General features: G+C 43.1%; 1 protein-coding gene across 1 annotated transcript in view; it reads left to right on the forward strand.

The window, feature by feature from the left end:
• LOC104476431 (uromodulin-like 1) overlaps positions 1-17,593 on the forward strand; it is a 45,603-nt gene that overhangs the window by 18,798 nt on the left and 9,212 nt on the right. The window contains exons 10-16 of the mRNA XM_086739976.1: positions 2,442-2,579; positions 3,141-3,872; positions 6,965-7,077; positions 12,772-12,985; positions 14,182-14,319; positions 15,998-16,455; positions 17,116-17,258. Coding sequence (XP_086596102.1) covers positions 2,442-2,579; positions 3,141-3,872; positions 6,965-7,077; positions 12,772-12,985; positions 14,182-14,319; positions 15,998-16,455; positions 17,116-17,258 — 1,936 coding nt within the window. The remainder of the gene's footprint in view (positions 1-2,441; positions 2,580-3,140; positions 3,873-6,964; positions 7,078-12,771; positions 12,986-14,181; positions 14,320-15,997; positions 16,456-17,115; positions 17,259-17,593) is intronic.

The raw sequence follows: 17,593 nt of genomic DNA on the forward strand, positions 1-17,593 counted from the left end.
ATTTCCTAGTGTCAAATGTGGAAAATAAGGCAAACGAGTGCAGTACATGTAGGAAAGATTTGTATAATGGGGTGTTTTTCTTCCTGACCCCTGAGAGCCCTGGGACGTGCCCTTTGGGCTTAAGCCTGCAAAGCTCCTTTTCCACCGGTGGAGCAATGCCACCTGGATCCTCTGTGGAGCCTGGCTGCAAAAAGGCTATGTCCTTGGTTTAATGACAGTGGCAGCGCAGGGAATTCAGCTTTGAAAGAGCAAGGATGAGAAGTCAGAAGGGACAGCACAACTGAAGGGAGCAGAGGAATTGCATCTGTCTTTGAAGACTCATAAATTATTAAGTCTACTGCCATGATTAATAGAGACACTAGAAGGTCTGTCTGTTGTGTGAGGCATGGTAAGGAAAGAGAAAGGGACACCTGCTGAGTCCAGCTCAAGATCCATCTAGCACAATATCATGTCCTCAGTAGCAGCCAGGAGCCAATTCCTGGAGAAGTGTAAGAATACGACAAGGGTAGATGATGCCTCTCACTAATACTCTCTTAGCTACAGACTATTTTTGGCTCCAAAACTTCCTGAATCCAAAGTGATTTATTTAAGTTCCATGGGTTTCTCATGAAGTCATGCAAACCTTTAGCATCTGCAACATCATTAGGCAAAGACATTTCACAGATTTTTTTTACTCTTTGCATGTACCTCTTACTGGTATAACAGTAATAAGAATGAACACAAATGTGGGTTTTTTTTTTTATAATTCTTGAAGTAGGACTGTTGATTGAGGTGTCTGTGAGGGGAAAGCACTTGCCAAATGTGAAAGGCCAGAGAGATGCCAAGAGTGCTGAAAGACAGCACAGAGCACACCTTGGCTGGGATGTACTGGTTATAGAGGGACAAAATGCAGAGATTGCGTGTGTATGTGTGATGTACCAGTGCCAGTGAGCACTGAGAAGAGAATATAAATATTTTGGCCTGATGTGTGATTGAATGTGGCCATTAGAGGTGAAGGAATTTGCTTAAAAAGCCGTGCTAAGTGATGAGAAAGGAAAACCTCAGAGACAATGGAGCCAGTGAATGTAAGTTATTTGGCAATTAGCATGGGAGCATCTCTCAGGCAGTGTTTGAAGCCATCAGGAGTCACAATTACCTCACAACACAGGAAGGCGTTAGTGAGAGCGCGTTCATTGCTGGTGCTGTAGTCAGTGCTGCGTACTTCTGCATTCCCTCTAAGTGGCTTAGGCTGTAGCGTAATAGGCAGATGCTGGCCATAGGCACGTGGAATTGTCTGATGGAATCAATAATGGATACAACAATTATCTAATGAGGAAGAAAGAAAAAAGAATTGCAATATTAGCTGGAAAGAAGTAAAAGGGGGAGGAGTGTGTGTAAGAGGAATGTATGTGCATGCACAGACCAGCTCTGCGCTTTCTGTTTCTAGAATTGAATTTTTCTTTGTTTCAGAGAAATAATCACAGTGATTAATCTCTGCAGGTTCACACGACAAGCACTTATGATAATGCATTGTTCAAAACAATTTTCTAGCCTCTGATCAGGATTATTTGTCCCAAGACACAGTTTTCAGTCTGGTTTTCTGCCCTCCCTCACTCCCGGCCCTGAGACAGTGACGGTGAGTGCACAAGGGGGTGCACACAGGGAGGGCTCACGTGGATTTCGCTGAGATTATTCACATCCAGGGCATCAACTCGCCCTTTGCATGTCTGCTGGAACAGGGTGCAAATGGTAGTGTAAGACTCCAGATCTAAATCCTTCAACTCGACAATAAAATAGGTCTATAAATCCATGAAAGAAGCGTCCCTAACTGATTCAGAACAGCTGAAATTATACATAAGGATCACTATTAGAGCATATTTGTGCCTTTATGAACTGAGATCTCCTTACTGAGACTACCAGAAAGAGGGTCATAGTATTACAGTATTACCTGTGAGAAGAAATCTTTTATAAATAGAGTTTGTGCCTGCGGCACTTCCTCTGTTAAGAACAGGATAGCGCTTCTCGTGGGAGTTACTTGCATTTCCCTTTTATCTGAAGCAGAAAATTATTTGGATTAAGTCTCTATTTAATATTCTATTTAGTGGTAGCTTGTGGTAACAGATCTATTAATGACCTGGAGGTACTCTATGCAGAACTTGGTATAATGTATGCTTTTGATACAGCTATGGTACAAATCTACAATTTTTTTTTTTAACTTCAAATAAATGTTTACTTCTAAAAAAAATTATTTAAAAAGTCTTTACCTGGTGAAAATATTTTTCAGACTACAAGGAGAAAGGCTGATTTTTATGTGAGAGAACTGTCTGTCAGGTAAACAATGAAAAATGAAGGCCACATCCATAAATTGAAAAACTGAAGAAAGGACTGCTTTGCAATTATTTCTAGCTTAATGCAGCCAGAAGGGAGGATGCCTGACTGATGTTCTGGTTTTGGTCTTACAGACTGGGATGAATGTGCTTCTCCTGCTGAGAATGACTGCTCTGTGTTTGCGGAGTGTATCAATTTGATGGGCTCGTACCTGTGCAAATGCAAGACAAGCATGGATACAAATCCATCCCGACCTGGAAGAAACTGTGAGGGTGAGCAAAGGACTGGCATGTGGTTTCCCTTTGCCATGAAAGATTGGAATAAGTTGTGGTTTTCTACCTCTGCTTCTATTGCTACTGTTAGATAGCACACAGCACGTATATAGATGCACTTTTGCAGTCTCTGGCTGAAGGAGTATATATTATCTGTCTCTGAATGGGAAGGTTAACCTTATGTATGTCTCCAGATGAAATCTTTCTGAGATTCTCCTTGATTAGCCTAGTAACTGGCTGCTGAGCAACATGAGGCATACTTTTTCATCCTTTGGTATGTCTGCGTCTAGTTTCCTCCCACTGTAATGATCTATGGCTTGCCAACCAGAAGAGGAGACCCAGGAATCAAATCTGCTTCTTTGTGTAGGCACAAACCAGATTCAACACCATAAAAATAAAGTATGCTACAAGGTGTTAATGAAATATCCAGGACCTGGTTTTGTAATGCCGTTACACGTGGCTGAGTGGTCTCAGCCCTATTTTCAGGTTAGATCTGGTATGCTCTGGTGCCTCCTCATCCAATTTGAGGTCCCATTTCAACACACGTTTGCTGTCTTGTAGGTGAGATTGTGGACCCTCTCACTGAAACGATGGCTCCTGAAGTAACAAACAGCACAGGGCTTGCTCCTGAAGAAGTAAACCCTGCAAGCCCTGCTTCCCCTGCCATCACTGAGATGGTGGCTGCTGTAGGCTCTGAGATGAGCACTGCCATACACCTCCCTGCTGCACTGCTCCTGGGTGACAATCAAGTGCCTTACAGCCATTCTCCCACCAGCGCTTCTCCAGCCCCTTGGAAAAAAGACCTGGCACCCATCAGCTTTGGTGGGGACAAAAGCTCCATGGCTGTGGGGTTTGCAGCAAGTGAGGAACCAGCCATGATTGCAGAGAGGCAGGTGGCCGTAAGTCCACTGCCGCAAAGCTCCACGGCAGAGGCTTCCTCCAGTGCATCGCAGCAAGTGGCTGCTCTCACAAATGTGCCCACGGGCACAGCTAGGCAAGAACCACTCAGTTCACTATTGCTGGTGTTGCCAAATCAAACAACCTCTGCTGCCACTAGAAGTCACACAGCTGTTGGTGTGCCTCAAGCCAACTCTCAAGGTGGCTCTGGCACAGCTCTGCCAGCCACAGGAGATGCTGGTGTTTCCACCCTCAATGCCACTCTCAGAGGAAGTGTAGAGATGGAAAGAGAGAACAGCTCTTGGTCTGAGAACTACGCTGGAGCCCTGGGATCACCAGCTTTGCCAGGCACCTCTCCAGCTCCCGGCCCGACACCAGGCCCAGCCATGAACCACAGTGAGTATGGGTCTGGCGGGGGCCTGCACGTGTGGTAATTTGTCTGTGTGAGAAGCAAAGCTTCACTCAGGGTCAGGAAAGATGCATAGTTGGAATCAGTGGTCTGGGATGAAGGTATCTGAAACTAATTTGTCCTTGAAAAATTTTCTTGCAGGAATCAGCACTTTTTTTTTAATTCAGCATATCAAAATAATTTCTCTTTCTGCTAATTTGCCAGTTAAGTTATATTGATGTTACATTTCTCGTCTCAAAGCAGATGAAGCAAATCATACAGTGCACCGAGCGTGGCTCATCGAAACATATGCTGCTTGTCCTTTTGCCGCACATCTTGGTTTCTCCTGCACGCTCTGGCACCAGGGTACTGCAGAAGCAGCCGCCTACAGAGTTACCTTAGAGACCCAGGACGGCTAAGGACCTGCCTTCCTATTCACCTCAGCAGAGGCAGAATTAGGCAGAGCCCCGCAAATCCCCTGTGGGGCAGGAGCTGCGTGGAAACCTGTGAGCCACTTTTCCAAAAGCTGTAAAGGAGAGTAACTAAACTGGCTTCAACTGTTTGGGTTTGGGCAAATCTATTGCAGCTAATTAGGGGATTTTTCTGCTGATTGGAGCTGAATCATGTTTCAAGGTTTGAGTTAGATTTGGTCTTTAAATTACATTTTTGTTTGGCACAGGAATGCTGCTGTCTCTGCCCATCACTAAATAAATTTATTCTTTAGTGTGTTAGCAAGTGACAACTATTTCAGTTTTGTTTCTGCTTGTCTTTATTCTTTCTCTCATGCCCTCTATATCTCTGTGATCCCAAACCGCATTCATTTCTGCTATTTTCTCTTCCCCTCCTCTACAGTCTCCTGTTTCTAGGGGTCCCCACTCATCCAGCCCCACTTCTAGTTCTCCCTCATTCCTTTCTCCCTGGAAATACTCATTTCCAGCCACCTAAGGCCAGCTCTGCTGCTTCTGCAGCCTCTCTTGTACCGCCAGTCCTGATCACCAATGCCACAGTTTCCACTTCTTCAGTCCTGCTGAGCTCTGGTCAGCCATGCTAATGCCTCTGCTCTGCTTCTGTCTTCTCTCTTCTTCATGGTATGTCCTTCATTCTGCCTGGCATTGGTGAGACCTGGGAACAGAGCTGGGCAAATAGCTGATTTGGGACCTCTGTGGCCAAACGAAGGACACACAAATCATTTTGAACTGAACAACGTGTTGACCTGAATTGAAAAACTCCATTTACTGCTTTGCTTTGTGTTCCCTCTGCCCCCTTTTGGTGTAGGGAAAAGTAAAAAAAAAACTTTTTTTAAATAAAAAAAAAAATTAAAAAAACCCCCAAAAATGTGCATTTAAAAAAAATTATTAAAATAGCTAATTTTACCTAACACAACGCCAAAGGTAATTTTCTTCTGGCTGGAAAACAAATTGAAGAATTCTATACAAACAAGTTCAGTTTATAAAAACTTGTTTTCTTTTCTTGATGAATCCAGTATTCAGCCAAGTGCTTTTGCTGGGAAAGAAACCTGTGAAGGGATTGTGCCTGGGGAGCAAGAAGAAGTGCCACCACGGTGGTATCTCACTAGCCCGGGGCAGGAAATCCAAAGGGCAAAAATCCATGTTTGGTGAAGTTTAATACAGAGCTCCTCCTTGTGGAGGACCTCTGACCTGGAGGGTCAACCTCTGCCTACTCTTCACTGTCATTTCTTTTAAATAGTGATTTTTTTTTTTAATTCCAAAATTGTTCAGAACATTTTCCCCTCTCACCACCTGCTAACTATTTCAGAGACAGCAGCACACCTATGTTCACATGACAGGACAAGCCATAGCAAGCCTACATCCTTTGATCTGACCCGTGGTGGTGAGGGTTCCTTTTGGAGCAAAAGTATGTTGGGATAAAGGAAACCTGCTTTGGTGGCTTGCTTTAAGCAGACGTGACTTTCTCCTCTCCCTCGCAAAGCTTTACTATTTCTTTTCTTCTACTACCTGTCCCAGCTCAAAGGATCATTGTCCCCGAAGTGACTGCAACCAACTTTGATATAATAGGATCCATTTATGCAGAGCCCTGTCCCAGTTCTTGCTGCTTCAGAAAAAGTAGCTGATATGGGAGACTAAAACTCAATTTAGGAGTCTCAGAACTGGAACCTGGTGCCCTACACACTGTTGAAATCGGGACAGGTGTGTGTAGCGAGGAAAGCAAGCTGGTACACCAGAAAGTAAGGACTGGTAACTTGATTCAGAGACAATTTTAAACTGAATCCCTAGCCAGATGGTAGAGTTCTTAAAGTCTTTGGTGAAGACTATCATGTATTCATATAAAATACTGAAATGCTAGATCTTGGTATGCTGAGAGTGATGATCTGTTGGCAGCTGGGAGGCAGCGTGCAGATAGTTGGCTGGCAATGGTCACAGTATTGGGTGATGGCAGCTTGCCTGGCTAGCCACTGAAAGGATACTAGGGGTATGAATTATGTCTTGGGAAACTCTTTCTCTCCTGCTTGTGATTGCCTTCAGTGTCTGTAGTAATAATGCCATAACCAGTGAGATTGACCTAAAACATTTGAGCCTGCCTTAATGTGGTTCAGCAGATACAGGAAGGAGGCACATGCCCTGTGGGGATTCATCTCATCTTACAATAGCTGCCTAAAACGTAGATATCTAATCTCAGGCAGTGGTCTAGCCTTCCTGAGGATGGAGTGAGAATCCTGGTGCTGGAATGATTTGCCCTCTGTTGCTCTATTGTGTGTAGAGGGAGCTGGGACAGCTAGCTGAGACTAGGAGAGCAATTCAGGTGCCTGAACATAGCCATAGAGCAACATTTCAGATGCCCCAGAGCAGCCAAGACAGAGCTGGAAGATATAAGACTTAGAGGAGGTCTGTGCCCTTCTTGAGATGCATCCAGAGGCTAGATAGGGGAGACTAAAATGCCGGATGCTTATCAGTAGGCATTTGGGATTTTGGCCACATTTCAGAGGGCTGGCCTTCTGCAGTTGTGAGTTGATGTGAGTTAATGCTCTGAATGGCCAGGCATGCCAGTGACTGTCACACACTTGTCCATGGACTACAATCCATAGAGCATGTATTTGAATTGTCTTTTTCTTACTTTGCAGCTGTCCGGAAACTTAGTGGCACAGTACGGATAACAAACGTGAAATACTCTTCGGGCTTCAGCAATTCAAGCAGTGAGGAATACCAAACCTTTGCACATCTCTTTGTTGATGAAGTAAGTGGCTAAGAAGGACGTGATCTGTTATTGGTCTCAATGAAACCACGTGTACAATCTTTTCCTCATGAAGGCCGTATGCTGCATGTGCGTCCCTTGACACACCTGTAAGGTCTGAGTCCCCCTGACTGTGTGAGACCACAAGATGAGCATGCAGCAGTGTTTTAGAGTGAGATAAGGATTTGGAGGTTCTCTGTTTCCTCTGCCTCTCATATTCAGTTATACTGGCGTATTGATTTCCTCCAGAGATGTTATGAAAAGTTAATGGATATTTGCAAAGTGCTCTGATATCCTTGCCCTGCACAGCAGTATATTAATGAACTGTATGATCGTTATTAGCCTTTGTCACAGTACTTTAAGGCTCACATTTCTTATAATCATCCTTGTTTTTGTAAGCTCATATCTGGACAGGGAGTGGCTTCTCGATAAGTTCCCGCTGCCCTTACTTCTAATTAGAGCACAGGCTACAAAGCACACGGTAATATCAGCTGCACCTTTAATGCGCTCATAATTCTCAGGCATTGCCTTTAGCAGTATCACTCTCCTAATTTCTTAGTGAATTTATCAGAAGTTTTTTCCTGCTGATGTTTACTCAAACACACCTACTCTTGGAAAACTGCTGGTTATGCTGGGCTGCTTTATTGCCTTCCTATCTCCCTTTAACTGTCTGTGTTTTTAGAGACCTTGATAACTGTGATGATAAATCCTTCGGTGACAATCGTATGAACTTTCAAAGCTGGCAGAAGCCTCCCTGAACTCTCACAGCGTACAGAGTCACGGCCTGTCACTGAAGTACTCAGCTGTGGGTGCACTGACAATGGAGAGTTTTCGGGCAGAGGCCAGGCCAGCTGCGGTTGGAGACTACTGCCAGGAGGGAAAAGTGTGATCTGTTTAGCTCTGTGTGATATTTTCTTGGATATCAAACAAGTTTCCTGCTGGCTGTTACTGGTTTGCACCTTTCTGGGTGTGTTAGCGGAGCACAGCTTTCTTGGAGCTGTTTCGACCCCAAGCTGTCACATCAGAAAAACTGTCACAAAATGAAAGTGACGTGATTAGCAAAGTGAAAGGGGAGCAATTTTCCACTGACCTGACTCTTATTCAGCATCCCTCTCTGCCCAAGGCTATTTTGGAATAGCATAGTATTAAAACAGACTAAAATGAATATATTTTCTTCATGGGTTATTCAGTCAGATACCTTAATCCAGAAAATAATTAACACAAATATATTTGGAAAATTTGTAAAATCATTGCGTAAAGGAACTAAAGTAAATTTTTATGTCAGTTTTACCCAGTACTCAGGCAGAAAATTATCACTTGTGATTATCAGGAGCTAGTTCCTTTTTCCAGCACATTAGTTTTCTGGATCAGCTGGTGAGATGTGTTAGCATTGATTCCATCTACCTGTGGGCCTGTATATGGGCTATAGTATCATAGCTACTGTATATGGCAAAATATGTTGCAAATGTTTTATTACAAATATTGTGTTTCTAGATGCCAAAGGAAAGGTGGTTTAAGAAAGCAAAAAGATCTGCATATTTTCTTTTCAGGCTATAAGGGCCAGAAATTGATACTTTAAAGTAAATAAGGAAAGTTTCATGTGCTTTAAAAGCGCTACCAGGTTCCAGTTAAATAAACTTGCCAGAGTTTTTTTTTAAAACCTCTTTGGAGTCACCACCTACAATTCAGAGAGTTTATAAATCCTGGTGTGTATAATGTTCTTTAGCATAGAGCTGCCCTGGCACTTAAGTGCCATGTGGTCAAATTTGCCACACAGCAAATGGAAATACCATCCTTTAAATAATATGTAGATGAGAATGAGGGAAAATCTTCATGTGGCAACTTGCACTGCCGTTGTCCGGGCTAGTTTCACTGTCCTCCTTGCAATGCAATTGAAAAACAACACAGCTAAGGGCAAGAGAGCATTTTAGTCTTCTGGGGTTTTGCTCAGCTCATCTTTTGCAACAGCCAAGAAAAGTATCATGACAGCTAGGGTTTGTCCTCAAGAAAATGAAGTGGGAAAACAAAATGTTTGACCTGAAAATGCATTCGCTGAGGTGCACTGAATTCCAGAGTGGAAAAGGTTGTTTTGAATCCAGTTGTCGTAAGCTTAACTGATTGACAAAAGGTGTGAAACTAATAAATGGTATTGCCTTATCAAGGTGAGCCCCTCATTTGGAAGTTACGTAGACTTCGTTTGATGTGGCTTAATGCTCTTAAAATGATTGCAGTTAAAGCTATCTGAATGTGGAATTAGTGTTCATACAGGGATTAAGGCAGTTTCATTATTCCAGTGTGATTTCACTCTTCTCATTAATTTGAGTTTATTCCCAATTTGGGACATTCTTAAAGCTGCTGGTGGTGTTGGCTGGGCAAGTGTGTGCTCCAGTACCTTCTCTCTGAAGGTGCAGCCATAGCATGGACAGTGGGGAGGGTTTTTTTTTCTCTTTTAATGAAAAAAACCCCAGGCTTCATGCAAATTTCTGTTCAAATTACTGTACCTTTTACTTAATTATTTCCAGTTTCCAGTCAGCCAGTGCATCCCCTGCTCTGCTGACCACACAGGCTCCTGTGCAGGTACCCACAATAGCTCCAAAGAGCTGCTGATGTTTTGCCTGAGGTCTATGGATGGGTGGTCCCAGAAAACCCACCAAACATGGCACAGCCACCCACGAGGTGAGTCTGGCTGCCTGAGCCTTCCACTTCCCTTTTGCTCCAAAACCTATTGGCCTTTCCCGTCCCGTTAAATGCATTTTAGTGTGGCTTCCATCTGGCCCTGAAATTGGACTTTTTCTGCCTCCTGTTTTTCTTGCCTGAGGAAGGGACATTCCCTTCCCTCGATGCTGGTATTAATTTTGCTCATGTTCTCTCCCTTTCTTGTGGCATACCAATTCCTCCTGTTCCGACATTGCTAGTGTTTCCTTTGTGTGCTACAGAAATTGTAGAGACAATGATGGATCCCAAGATAATTAATTTGTCTAGTAAGTAAACCTCAAAGTATATAATACTCAAAGGTATTATATATTGAATATTTCCTTCTGAAAAGTTCACTGTTTCTTTTTTCCTAGCTCCACTTCATCAATCATTATTTTGAAAACCTAGGGTGTGGTACCTGTTGTAGCCTTCTGGATGTCTGGATCAAGGGTTTTGTAGCGTCACCTAGTGGCTAAATAACAATACTGCAAATAGTTCAAGCTCCGAGTCCTGCTCTGTGATGAAAAATATGAATAAGGACAGAAAACAAACAAAGAGACAAAATGACAAGAAAATATTCCCAAGCCTTGGATAAAAAGAAGCACCGATAAAATAAAATCTTCAGGATAGATGAGAAGGGAACACAGGTGGAATTATGGGTGGGCTAAGAGGATGTCAACATTCAAGGCCAGGTTGGATGAGGCTCTGAGCAACCTGGTCTAGTCGAAGATGTCCCTGCTCCTTGCAGGGAGGTTGGACTAGATGGCCTTTGAAGGTCCCTTCCAACCCAAACCATTCTATGATTCTGTGTCACAAGTGTGTGTATTTGATGTCCAAAAGTTCAGAAAAAAAACTATGAAAGATGAAAACTTAGGACTGACCTCCAACTTTTCAGTGTGCGCTTGTGAAACAGAAGAAAGAGAGGGGAGAAGGGGCCCAAGAGCTCCCTGGCTTGGTGAAATGGGAGATTTTGGGGCTGACAAGGAGAGCCTACGGTGGCTTTTGTCAGGAAGTTAGCTCTTTCCATCCTCCGGGCCCTGCCTGCTTGCCCCAAGGGGCACTGCAGGGTTTGCTCTGTGGGGCTTGCAGGTGTGTGGGAGCCCTTTCCAGGTGCATGCAGGGGGTTTGCTCCATGCGTGTTACCTTAGGGTGAAGTCCAGGAGCATGTATGCTGAGAAATCACAAAACTTTAGGTATTTCTGTGGCTATTTCCATCTCTGTGTCCTACATTGAAGCTGGTGGCTGCTATGTGCAAGGAAGATATGCGTATTCCAGGCTCTGAAAGGTTGACAGGCATGGCATGGGATTTGTCCTTCATGTGCTGCTGGGAGCTGCTCTCTTACTGTGGGCAGTCTCCAGTTGCGCTTTTGCTGGTCGTTTCCAAGTGCAATTTTAATACAAATAGCTCAGAAAAGCCTGCCTGATGCAGGCTTGAAAGTTGTGTCCTGCAGTTTCTGTTGCTGCACTTTTTATTTGCAAGTGTGGAAGAACATAAAAAGACTTCCCAGACACATGTGAAAGATACTGAGAAACACAGAGGATCTGTGAGCATCTCCTGGAGAAAGCGAGAGCAGAAAATATATGGTTCTAATGGGAAAATTTGTGACATTGATGCATGTCATCACTCAGCCTGAGATGATGCCATCTGACCTGTGATTGCTCCTCCTGTGGCTGGTGCTGGGTCTGGAGATGAAGAGAAATGTAAAAGCTGTTGTACGTCCATCTTGGGCTCCTGCTTATGCCCAGATGCCCTTCCCCATGGCCTGCCCGCCTATGGGAGGAGGAGGAGATGTTCCCATGGCCAACTGCCCTCCAGAGGTGCCACTCAGCCTTGGAGGGTGGAAGGGGAAGAGGTCAAACATACAGCTCCAGTCTGTTTATCTCTTCAAGAGGGGTTGGTGTCTCCATCTGAGCTGGATGGCGGCGAGGCTGAGCAGCCCAGATGATGCAAAGGCTCGCAGAGGACTGTGTTTTCCCATCCTGCAGAAAGCAGACCATCCTGCTCTCCTGTGTGGTAAAGGAGGCTGCTTCTGGGACTATCACGAATGAGGCTCAGTGAGCTTTGAAAAAAGGTGTCATTTTCTTTCTTAGTCTGCTATTGAAATTGAAAGTCACTGTGTACAGAATGTGAATGTTTATTTTATTGATTTCTCTAGATTGCCCTAAATTCAGCTGTGCTTTGGTGCTGCAATAATTTGAGGGATGTTGTTCCCATTCAAAATAGTGCAGAGCCATTTCCTAGCCCTGCTCTTGGACTCTTGGGGAGGACTGTGAGTCAGGGCTGTGTGCCCCAAGGACCATCAGAATTTGCAGAGATAATGTGATACTCCCCAGGGAAGACTTTAATGAAATATTTCTGAAATCAAATTGAGGACCGACTGGATGGGAGGTTAAGTTGTGTGGCAGTGCTGATGGCGTGAAGTATCCTTCTGTTTTCCTTTGGTCTGGGCATTTAAAAAGAGACAAGTTTACACTCAGTGATAAGCAGGAGAATTTCACTTACTTACTGGGCTGTGATGAGAAGTGACCTGTGAAGAAAGGCTTGAGGGTGTTCTGCTGTAAGCTATAACGTACCTGAGCTGAGGGAGCCCTCTGAGACATATAGTGTGGAGTGTCAGGAGGCATCTCCCTTTCCATCAGCAGCTCCTCCTCATATTGGGTTGCCCCCTCTCCCCAGAGGCATTTTGAGAGGCAGAACGTGGGAGCTTCCCTGCAGTCTCCTCCCTCCCTTGCTGTTACCACAGGCAAGGACATGTGCCAAATCACAGGATGAGGTATCTTAATTGCTTAGCTTGTTTAATATTCATGGTTAAATGTGTACCGTGTCCTTCAGCTGCTGTAGAGTGGAAACATTATAAAGCAAAAGGTCAATTTTCCACTGCTTCCCTCCGGAGTATGAAGCGTAACTGTAATGCATAATGCTCTCTCCTGGGTAGTGTACGAAACCTAAAATGCAATTGGTTCCATCTGTCCATCTCCACATATTTTTTGTTTTTATTCCAGATACATAAATCTCTGCCCCTTAAGGTTCTTCAGCAGATGGATGCTGGTCTGATTAAAGTGTTGATAACGGGCATTACTAATGGGAGCACAGTGGTAAGTTTCAATTTGCTGATTGCAGAAGATATGGATATCTACTACATCATCACCACTTTTCGTGATGCCTTTGAACACAGCTTCTATTTCACAGTTGACAAGAGCAGTCTTTCCCTAAACGGTAAGGAGCAGCTTGATCTTCACAATAGTTCTTCAGAACTAGAAAGATGATAAAGCCTATTATTAATCTGTTTTGGTTTTTTTTTTTGAGGTGAAAGTATCTGTAAAACAGATGGATGAAAAGCTGTTCTCTCTCCTTATATTGCTTCTGCTTATCCATCCAATAAGCTTTTTGAGAGAACATCAAAAGATAAAATAAGAAGTGAGGTACTCCTGATCAAAAAGTACAAAACCAAGCGGTCTTTTTGTCTATAGCTGGCATTAATTTTATGGAGAAGAAGATATGGAGACATTAGAAACAGTGGTCACAAATGGAGGGTTTTGTAAGCTACCAGTGGAAACAGGTCCCTGGTCACAGGCATAAATAGCTCTGTTTGAAATAATTTTGAAACACTTTACCCTCTGCTTTGCACTGATAATTTTGCACGTAATAGAAACCCCAAGAAACAAATAAATGAATATGTGAATTCTTCTGCACTGGGAGTATGTGTTTTCCTCCCACACCTGTGTATTGGGAGTTCAGACGGAAGTCTACACCTTACTAAGATCAGCACAATGGCTGATTGTACAACTTATTTTCCTTTGTGTGTAATTTAAGTCATTAACAAGAAACGTTAGTCTCCTGACTAACCGCTGGTGAATTCTGTTTCACAAGTCGATGTGTCATCTCTGGAAAAAATAGCAAATTCTATATCCCTAACATGATACGTTTGTTCAAAGAATATTGTTATAAGCTGTCAATTAGAATATCATGCAAAATGACTTCAGAATCATAGAATCATAGAACAGTTTGAGTTGGAAGGGACCTTTAAAGGTCATCTAGTCCAACTGCCCTGCAAGGAGCAGGGACATCTTCAACCAGACCAGGTTGCTCAGAGCCTCATCCAACTTGGCCTTGAATGTTTCCAGGGATGGGGCATCTACCACCTCTCTGGGCAACCTGTTCCAGCATTCCACCACCCTCAGTTACTGGAGGGTTTTGTCAAGGGCCTTGCAATTAGCCCTCTAGACTGTGCTTCCAGTATCCCAACTCTTCTAGACCCAGCAGCTGCCTGACACATACACTAGAGTATCATACCTAAGAGGTGTAATCCCACCATGATATCATGATGATATGACTGTGCTCCAGTTTCAGAACCATCACATTTTCATTTCTGTGCTCTCCACCTTTGCCTTTTGCTTAAATATACACAACAGATTATGATGAGTGCAAAAGCGAAGAAGATGACTGCTCTCCAGATGCATCGTGCCATAACACACTTGGGTTTTACCACTGCATCTGCAATGAAGGATTTGCTGACGTCTATCCAGAAAGGCCTGGAAGAAGCTGTGAAGGCAAAAAAATTATTTTATTATCTCAGGGCTAACTGAACGCTTAGTGATCTGATCTTTATTGGATCATAGTCACCCTTGCCACAGGTCAAATTTTGCCAGGGATTAATTTGGTTCATTGTTTTCAGCTGGATCCTAATGGGAAAAGTCTTGCAGCAGACTTTAAGTATTTCTGACTGTAATACTCTGTCTTGAGAGTTTACTATGTTAATATTTAATGCTTACTTTGTAAGGTTATTTTAACAATTCTGTTTCCCATATTTGCCATTAAATTTAGATAGGATCATCAAGATTGTTAGTTATTTTCATTAGCAGTAGCAGAGGAGACAGCAGAGAGAACAGAGAAGGTAATAGAAACCTCTTGGTACGTGGTTTGACCTCTTTATGCTGGCAGGGATGAAATGTTGGTATTATAAACTATTTTTTTTTTTTGTATGAGTCAATTAATCTAGCTTCTCTCTTTCCTTAAATCATTTGTTAGCTGACATATGATGGGTCTTTAAGCTCCTGAATTCTTTTAAGCTTCTTCAGTAATTTGTATTTGCTTTTGTAACCACAGTGATAAGCTACTCTGGCTGAAGTCACAAGGATTTATTAACTGATACCAACCTTTGCTCAGTTTTGTTTGACCAAGATATTTAACATTACAATAATGAGCTTTTGGGAAATGGAGCTCTGAAAGAGCTCGTATTTGTTTTTCTTCCTCTTATGTTCAAATAAGCAACCTTTTAATTTGGGGCATTTCTAAAAGCTGGGGAGTTCCAGAAGGAGATATATATATATATATGTACAGATTCTATATGTTGCTTTGGAAATAGATTCTATTTGTATTAAATTATTTAAGAGAATTAAATAATGTATTAAATTATTTAAGAGAATTTTTGTGCAATGAGACACATGCTTTATGTTTCACTGCAAATGGAGTTTGCTATCTTGGTGCTCTCTAAGTCAGTGGTGGATGAATACTCAAGTTGTTTCTACCACCAAAGAACCATGGGGTAACCCCAGAGCCTGTGGTGAATGTTGAGTTTTTTAACAAACACGTTGATCTCAGCCTGTACTTCTCCTTTTTTTTTGCTTTCCTGCTTTCTTCCTGAAACCATTAAAGATTGCTACTAACATGTTTGTTCAACTCCCCACTGTGTCTCTCAGGACACATATGTGCAATGTGGGCCAGCTACATGAGGTTTGTCCTGTACTTCCCCCAAAAATGGGTTTTCCAAAGTGCTCAGGGTCATATCTTTGAGGTACCAATTGGTCACCAATGGAGCCAAGTTTTTTAACAAACTCTGCTCCTGTTTATACCCCACATCCAGAATTGTGCAGTCTCCTAGGTACTAGGTACTAGAACTGAGCAACTTAGAACTGGGGATCTCTTGCAAGCACTGATCTTCCAAAAGCTGTGTATATGTGTTTTACTGGAGCACACTAACTATTGCAGCTCTCAGGAAATTAAGGACTTCAGCTTTACTCACAGGCACTTTATGTATCTCTTATGCTCTTTCTTAGAAAAAGAAAGCCGCAGCTTTGGCAGTAAGTCGAGTAGGTTAAAAAAAAAAACAACCAAAAAAAAAGCTGGTTTCTTGCCAGTAACTATGAGTTTCCTCCTAAGGGTTTGCTCTTACCTTATCAATTTGAATTTGTAAATTACAACAGTACCTTTATTTTTGGCACTCCTCAGCATTCCCTATCAGCCAGGAGGCAACACCGATGGATAAGAAACCTGTACACAAGACAGTTTTACCTGCAACATCTTTGCAAACTTCAACTCATGTTTCAACCCCTGCTTCACTGGACTTCTCTACTGCTGAGCAGAAAGCTCTGGAGGACACCACATTCTCCAGCGTGGTGCTGCCTCCTCTCGCCACAGATCCTGTGTTAATTCCCGACGTTTCTCCTCAAGCATCTCCTGCCCCCCTTGTTAAACCTGCCCAGGAGGTTTCCATTAAAGATGCAGTCACCGTATACTGTGAAATTGAGAAGATTGTCCTTGCTGTCCAGAAGAGATTTTTACAGCAGGAGTCTATTCCAGAAACCTCTCTGTACCTGGGGGAGCCTCGCTGCAACGTGAGCATCAGCAACGGCACTCATGTTGTGCTACAGGCAGGCTGGAGCAACTGCGGCACTGAAGTTGAGACTGTAAGTCCCCTGAGATGGTGAATGTGAAGAAGCCCCAGAGCATTTTTTTTTTTTTTTTTGCTTTTGGGGGTAGCATGGCGAGGTGTGCAATGAGAGATCTTTAGCTAGGAGTAAAGTCTATTAGTTGCTGAAATGTTGGACAAATAAATTTCTTTGGAGAGGTAAAACCTCTTCCTCTGAGTGGAAAGTTATCTCATTGGCTGGGGAGGAGGGCAAGCAAGAAGAAGGGAAATCTTTGGGGGTCAAGCAGCAAAACTTAAGGGATTCTCCAAACTGAGAGTCAATTCCGATGTCTCTCTGAGTTCCCTCTGGAGCTGTCAGGAGCTTCTCTTTTGTTAAAAGCAATTTAATTACAGTATTTAGACAAATACACCTATTGCTACCAATAATGGGGACAAAGAGTGATGGCTACGTCTTTGGATCCCAAACCAAACTCTGTGCTCAGGCCATGCCAAAGTACAGAAATTCCCTTGTGGAGCAGACTGAGGAAGAGGAGGAAAATAAACAAATAAGATACTAGAGATTTAATCTGTTTGATTTTTTTTGCAGCCAGGAGAATGGAGAATTCTTAAGCACTTGAAGCTGGTAAGCTTGTAGCTCTGTTGCATCCCTAGATACACTGATATTCACAGGTTGTGCTTTCTCCTTTCTGTGTTCCAGAACATGACTAATACCGTAGTGAAAACCATCCTTCGGAATGATGTTTCTGCCCAGGGAGTAATCCACCATCTAAAAGTTGCCAGTCCCATTCACTGTGTGTTTGAAAATGATCTCTTGGCTTCTTCTGGATACACTGCAGAAGGGTAAGTAACAACTCTCTCTGCTTTCAAATGCTGTTGTCTGGCTGAGTACTGCTGCATCGGAAAAATCCCCAGGGACCTTAGCTGTATCCAGTGTATCCAAAAGCTGTGTGTAAGTCAAATTATTGCAGCTCTTGGGTAATTAAGGACTTTAGCTTTACTCACAGGCACTTTATATATCTCTTATGCTTTTCTTCACTAAGCTTTTACTCTCCTTATTTTAACTTTAAGATAGCTCGTAGTCTTGTTCCCCTTCAGCTCCGCTCACATATCTTTCTCTGCTCTATTTGTTTTGCCAAGACATCCCACCCCTTTGGATTTTCCCACTTGCATTTCCG

The sequence above is a fragment of the Chlamydotis macqueenii genome, chromosome 1 (assembly GCF_036417535.1).
Source record: "Chlamydotis macqueenii isolate bChlMac1 chromosome 1, bChlMac1.mat, whole genome shotgun sequence".
Taxonomy (NCBI): domain Eukaryota; kingdom Metazoa; phylum Chordata; class Aves; order Otidiformes; family Otididae; genus Chlamydotis; species Chlamydotis macqueenii.